This window comes from Neophocaena asiaeorientalis, unplaced genomic scaffold (genome assembly GCF_003031525.2).
Source record: "Neophocaena asiaeorientalis asiaeorientalis breed wild unplaced genomic scaffold, Neophocaena_asiaeorientalis_V1.1 scaffold251, whole genome shotgun sequence".
NCBI classification, from domain to species: Eukaryota; Metazoa; Chordata; class Mammalia; order Artiodactyla; family Phocoenidae; genus Neophocaena; species Neophocaena asiaeorientalis.
Genome location: NW_020173377.1, coordinates 2,027,412 through 2,034,104, shown reverse-complemented (window position 1 = coordinate 2,034,104; position 6,693 = coordinate 2,027,412). Strand labels below are relative to the sequence as shown.

Genomic DNA, 6,693 nt, shown 5'->3' with positions numbered 1-6,693 from the left:
AAAAAAAAAAAAAAAAAAAAAAAAAAACACACACCACTGTTGCAAAGCTCCGTGAAACATCACATGCATAGCTGTTAACTTCAACCACCCAGAAAGCCAGCCGCCAGCTTCCAGCTTCAGTATAGAGGTAAATGATAAGCACACATCAGGACAAGCAGCAACTCTAAGGACACTTACCAAGTTATGATTTGTTGAATTAGAATCATCTTCAGGGAATGGGATGTAAATAGCTAAGGCCACGCAATTGGCAAAAATAGCCAATAATATAAATATGTCAAATGGTCTGAAAATTTTTGTTAAGGTATATATGTGTTACACCAACGTAAACCATCTCTCTCGTCACACTCCCAATCACACCACTTTTGAACTGCTTTTTAAATGAAAATTTTACCCACAAATCCTTATTCAACTGACTGCTGTGACTACAAGGTTTCCAGCAGGAGTAATAGTTAGTGGTCAACTCACAGCAGATCTTCCTATCAAATGACGTCTCCACGCCCTTTTCTTCTGTTGCAAGGATCACGTTACACTCATTCTTCTGTTGGACATTTTATATGAAAACCTAAAAGTACATCCAATTGGGGCACTGTGTGAAACAGGTTTCTACTTCGTGTCATTCTCACAGCAACAAGGGCCTCAGAGAGCTAAATTTCTGGCTGTTGTAGACACAAAGAAGAGCCATCATGAGACAAACCTCTTCCACAAATCCTTGTCACCATGTGTTACAGCCGTTTTCTTGGAGGCTGTTCTTGGCTGGGTCAGTCTGAATCTCCTGTCCGAACTGGGACAGGACAAGTCACAAAGGACCTTCTCCATTCCACCTGTGACTGTCTTGTGGCTGTTCCAATCCCTCGCTGTAACAAGCAAGCCAGGCTTCACCTCCCTCCTCCGCTTTCCTTCCTTACTAATCAGCAGTTATCACTATTTTAGATTAGAGCCAGACCAGAGCTCCGTTTATAACGTGTTGTTATTTTGTTCAATTTATAAACAAATTAAATAAAAGGCCAGAAGAAATCACCACCAGATACTTACAGAGTTCAACTTAACATTTCTAAATCTCAGGGGTCTGTCTGGAAGAATCACTCTGAGAGCAGCCTTCAACAGATACTTGCTTAAACCTTCTGCTGTTATTAAGAGACACTGTCAAAACTGGCAATACAAAATTTGACATCTGCCAAAATGACTGTTTTTCCTCTCTTGGTTTTCAGCCTTTCCAAATGCAAGGTTTCACAAGCACCAATCTAATCTCCAACCCTGGGCTTGGTTGTATGACACTGTTTCTCCCATACACTCACCCACAAAAGGCAAGGCCACGGTTTCACTCAACATCTCCAAGTCCTAAAGCTTTGAGCATATGCACAGACCTTCTCTGTTCATCCTGATTTCCTTCTGGGAAATCCAAAGATGCTGAAGGAAACAGAGACCCCTCATGTCTCTGGGGATATGTTAAGTTTCATGGAGCCTCAGTCTCTTGAAGAACTTTAACACTCACTGAAATATGGACGTGAAAGACATTATTCCCTTACTAATTTGATGGGCTTATTTTTAAAGCCAGTTATCCTTCCCTCGTAGTTATTCTTTGAACTCATCTAGTACTACAAAATCTCTTATGTGGGGACCCAACTTTAAGGCAGTCCACCTTAAAAAGACTTCAGAATCTCCTTGTCATTTTTCCTTTGGGCAGTTCCTTCCAAAATTTTAAAAGTCAATTGCCCCAGGGCTATCCTATATGGAAACACACTTACTGTCTCTCCCCTCCCCCACACCACCATTCTGCCTTTTTAATTTCCTGCTACCTAAATGATAAACCAGCAAATCTGAGAAGCACTGATGCTGTTCAGGAAAGCAAACATAAGAGTACGTTTTCTTTATGGTGGTCCAGTTTCAGACGCCAGGTACCGGTGGATCCTAACCCACTGCCACAAGATTCTGACAAGCCAAGCAGAACAGAGCGTTAGAGAAACGGATGGGTCTGATCCTAAATATTCCTTCCTCGTTCCCCAAGTGCAGGACACTCTGCTTTGCCTGCATGTAAAGGCAAACAGCAGGTAAAAACTCACTCTCCCAGTGCGGACAGGGCCTGGCACTGCTGGCTTTAGGAAGCTGCCCATAGCCTGCTCCCTGAACCTGAAGAAAACTGTCATTTGAAAAAAACAAACATGTATCGTTTCAGGATCTATTCTGCAAACTTCCCCATTTGTAGGGGCGGCTTCTCCCTGCACTGGCAGCCACAGCCCCTGATTTCTGCACACACGTCTGGCTGTGCGGGAACGGGAGTCGACAGCACCACCCAGGAATTCACTCCATTCACATAAATTACTATATACAAATTAACTACTGTGCACAGACGGCACCAGGCCTCCCGCCTCACTCCACATGAAATGAATGACCCCACCGGGAGGCCTCTGCTTACCCAGAGTCACGTCAAGCCAACCTGAGGAGGACGAGATCATTCCAGCTAAGTACAGTCTGTGCCTCTGACTGCTGCCATGCCGCTTGAGGGACACCCTGTGGAGCCGGCTCCCTCCTGGGCCGACACCAGTGTTCGTCCTCAGACTCAAAAAGAACCTAAAGAGAAAACACATCCACACAACCCCAGCCATGTGAGAGACACGGCAACTCCCTCTGGAGAGGAGACATCTGTTCTAAAAAGGAAAAAGCACATGAAAACCCCTCAAATCCTACACTTGGCTACTCTCTCCAAAACCTCTCTAGACAGTTACCTCATTTTAACTCTCTGAGAGCACAGAAAGTAGCCAGCTAAGACAGAGGGCGTGCAAAGAGCTGCCTAGCTAGGCACTCAAATGATACGGGGGTTTCAGCTCCACTTTCTAGCCCGGGTCACCGACCCCCTCCCTTTGCAGCATGACCGCCCCTCCCCTCCCCCCAGCCTCCGTGGGGAAGCCCTTTATTCATACTCCTTCCTATGCTTAGGAACTGCTCTAAGGCCCAGGTCAACTCCGAATACACTTCTGGGAGAAGGAAATGCTGTGTTTCACCCAAACCAATGAATCACCTAATTAGAAAGCCATTTGCTCAGAAAGAAGGCCTCAGTCAACCTTTTCTGAAGGGTGACAGGCACTGGAACCTGGCCTCCAGGTTTAGGGGAGGGACTGAGCAGGCAGCACACCCTAGTTTTCCAAGATCTGGGCCCTAACAACCCTCCTGGGGCAGTTGGAGTTCAGTTTTAAAAATACAAAGGAGACACCCAGAAATGTAACTCCAGTCCAAGGACACAGACAGAATTTTTTTATAAAGGCAGCAACTGTAAATTCCTCCGCTGAGAGGGCTGTGCTCTAACCCACAGGGCGCTGAAAGAAGAGGCACATACAAACCTCTCCCTTCACACGCTCCCTCACGCTCACGTTTCAAATGCTGTTTTGGAACTTGTCAAAAGGAAATTCCAGGAAGTCATAGCATTGATGAGCAAATTGCTCCCTCCCTATGAAGCAAGTGTTCATATTTGTAGCTACCTGAACAATCAGACTCACCAAATGTCAGATCTACAAGCCATCTTAGCATTAATTGGAGTTTCCGAAGCAAATTCCAAATGTCAAAATGAGAAGATTCCACTAAAGGTCAAAAATGTATTTATTTCTAGTACAGTTTTTTTTTTTTTAATCAGCATACCTTATTTGCAATAGGTTCAATGCATACCACTGCCAAAAAACAATGGTGCATTGAAACTAACCATCTAGTGTCAAATGACCAAAGGTTAATTTCATATTTTAATTATCTACCACTTTGAAGTTTCAGGTTGTCACTCCCTCCCCCACCACTACACACACACACACACACACACACACACACACACACACACACACACAGAGGAGCCTATACTTACCCAGAGAGATACCCCTCTACACCCAGAGGAGATAGGAAATTATATACCATGAAACCCTCTACACACAACTTCTTCTGTTGCTCACATTCCAAAATGCTATCACTTTGTAAGTGCCATTTCAGAAAGCAAATCCTTTTAAAGAACAGATGGTAAAAGAGAAAACGAGAAAGCCTTCCCCCAAAAAAGGATACTTCCATTCCACTATACTAATGCAGGCTCTTCGGATGGGGTTATTGAGTGACAAACAGAAAAGGGCGCGGGCAGGTCGGCTGCTGGACGAGTTACCCTGTTTTTTGCTCTTGGCGTATTGCTGACGTTTTCTTTGGGAGAGAGATCCTACAGGTGCGGGTACAGAGGTGCTCATAGTTTGGGCAGCCTTGGCCTGTCTAGCAGCGTCGATCGCGGCTTGCCAAGACAGGACGGTTTGCTTGGAGCTATTCGGCTGAGAAGTTGGTCCTTCACCAGAAAGAGGGAGCCTGGTGCCTCTTGCATAGTTTGCCTCTGGGAAGAAGGAGAAAAGGGAAAATTAAAAAACAAAACAAAACAATGAAAATCCAGTGTCAGAAGAAAGCTAAAGTGTTTTCCCATCAAGAACAGTAGGGAAATCATCCCCATGTTTCCATTTGAAACCTCGTGTCCTATTTTTCAGAAGCAGAGTTTGGCCAGCAAGAGTAGCAAGGAAAGTCCGCAAGCCCTGCCCAAAGTGTCAGTAACACAGGACCACTGCTGCATCACGCCCAATGGGTCAGTAACTCCCTACACCCGTGTCTTCACAAGGAGTCTTTCAGTGCATTCCTTCAGACAAACTGAGGTCATTCCCACATTTATTTCAAATCTTTTCTGACTTTTAAAACCCATGTATCTCTGATGAGTTAACAGATACATACAACAGCTTTTCTTCAAAATAACTACCATCACACAGACGCATACACACACACAAAAAAAGCAGTGGCAATAATTCAACAGTCTTAATCATTTTCAGGGTGTTACTCCAAAATATCTCCATAGCCACCAATGCACTTTTTTCAGCATGGAAAAAAAAATCCTCCACCGGCACCAGGGCAATACCAAAAGCCCCATAACCAATGCCTAGATTATGCACTGACACTTCCTCCAAATGAAAATTCATGATGCTTGGGACTCATTTCCTCCACAGTCTTCGGAAAACAGAAAACATCTTTAGGGCTTTTTTGCATTTTAAACTGCAGCTGCAGCAGCCAAGCCAGCATCCAAAGAAACAGACAAGGCAGGCAGCCTGCACCCTTACACCTAGGATAGACAGGCTGGGTTATGCTAGGGGCCCTCAAGGCCTAAACAGGAATCACCTCAGTGTAGGCTGGTATCCAAGTGCACACAGGGTAGAACCCCAAGAGGGTTCCATGTGCAAAGCCCTCTCCAGCCTGGGGTCAGGCCAAGTCCCAGGCAGGTCTCCCCGGCACCTGCCTGCCTCTGGTCACAACCTCCTTACTGAGACAGAAGTCAAAGTGAGCGTGGCGGCAGAGGTAGAGGGATGGGCGTTTGCAAAACCAATTCTTGCTCAGGAAAAAGCAAGGAAGAGTCAAAACGAGCACACATCTGCCTGGCCAGCAGCCTGAGAGGGGGCCTTGGGGTTGGGCAGCAGACGGTCTGAGCCAGGGGAGGAGTCGCCCCAAGTCTTCCCTTGGGGAGCGGTCATCGGGAAGGCTGCGAGCCCATGGAGGGTTGTGGCGGACTCCAGTGACCTCCAGGCAGGAGTGTAGAGGGCTGGCCAGGAGCTGCGCCCCCTTCCCTCGACCCAGCCGGGCCGGCATGGTAACTGCACGTGGCCGGGCTGGGGCGCAGAGCCTCACAGCGGCAGCGACTCTCCGGGCATTGCTAGGTTACCGACGTGTGCACAGCGGCGCTGCGAGCGGGAATACGCGTTCCACCCGACCCCCTGGCCGGCGACTCCGAGACCCAGCCTCCCTCTCAAGGGTAGGGGGATGCTTCACCCACCGGCGAGAAGGTTGAAACCTGGCAATCCTAGAATTTTCCGGATGCCACCAGAGACCTTCTTCCTAATTAACCAGGGGCCGGGGAAGGAGGTGAAGAGGCTGGAAAGGGGGCTCCGGGTGAAGACTCATAGCCACCCCCTTTCCATCGCTCGAGAGCGTTGGAGGAAAGTTGAGCCCGAGGACACTGAAGCCGAATCACCTCGGCTTGCCGCCCCTCCGGCGGCACAGTACTCCACGGACTCCACGGCCGCCCCCACCCCACAAATGCAGAATTAGCTCTGACATTCAAGGCCTGAAGGGGAGAACGGAGTGGCTGTCACGCATCTCCCCTTTCTGTGTAGATGACACCGAGCTAGAAGCATCCTCTCCAACCCCCTCAACCCACCAGCGCATCAGAGATGGGAGGGGGGTGAGAAGGAAGAGGGGGGTGGGAAGAGGAGGACCATGACAAGGATTAGATTTGGCAGCGGGTGCCCAGGCTCTGGCTGCTCACCGTTCGCGTGGTCCGCTTGCTGCTGCCGTTGATGCTGCATTTTTTTCATCATCATCATCATCATCATCCACGAACATTTATTGAGCGCCTACTGTGTGCAGGGCACTGTGCTAGGCGTTGGGGCAGGGGAGGAACGGGCAAGGGGGTGACCGATAGGTAGGAGCCGCGATCCCTGCCCTTATTCAAGCTTCAGCAGGGGGTGGGGAGGGACGGGGACAGATAACAGAAAATAAGAATAATTTATAAAAACCGCTGGCCACCCACGCTCCCTCTTTTTCAAAATCGGAGCAAAATAAACTTTTTTTTAAAAAATAAGATCGGATGTATATATTATCTTGATAATATATACATGTAATTTTTTGCTGCAAAGGAGAATTGGCTTG

At 47.7% G+C, this 6,693-nt stretch overlaps 1 protein-coding gene across 4 annotated transcripts in view; it reads right to left on the bottom strand.

Annotated features, from left to right (window-relative positions):
* Positions 1–6,377, bottom strand: part of CACNA1D (calcium voltage-gated channel subunit alpha1 D) — a 316,740-nt gene extending 310,363 nt beyond the window's left edge. For all 4 annotated transcript variants that reach the window (XM_024746347.1, XM_024746350.1, XM_024746346.1 and 1 more), the window contains exons 1-3: positions 6,311–6,377; positions 4,036–4,345; positions 178–283 (exon numbers count right to left, since the gene is read on the bottom strand). In XM_024746347.1, the coding sequence (XP_024602115.1) occupies positions 178–283; positions 4,036–4,345; positions 6,311–6,377 (483 nt within the window). The remainder of the gene's footprint in view (positions 1–177; positions 284–4,035; positions 4,346–6,310) is intronic.
* Between the last annotated feature and the right edge of the window lie 316 nt (positions 6,378–6,693).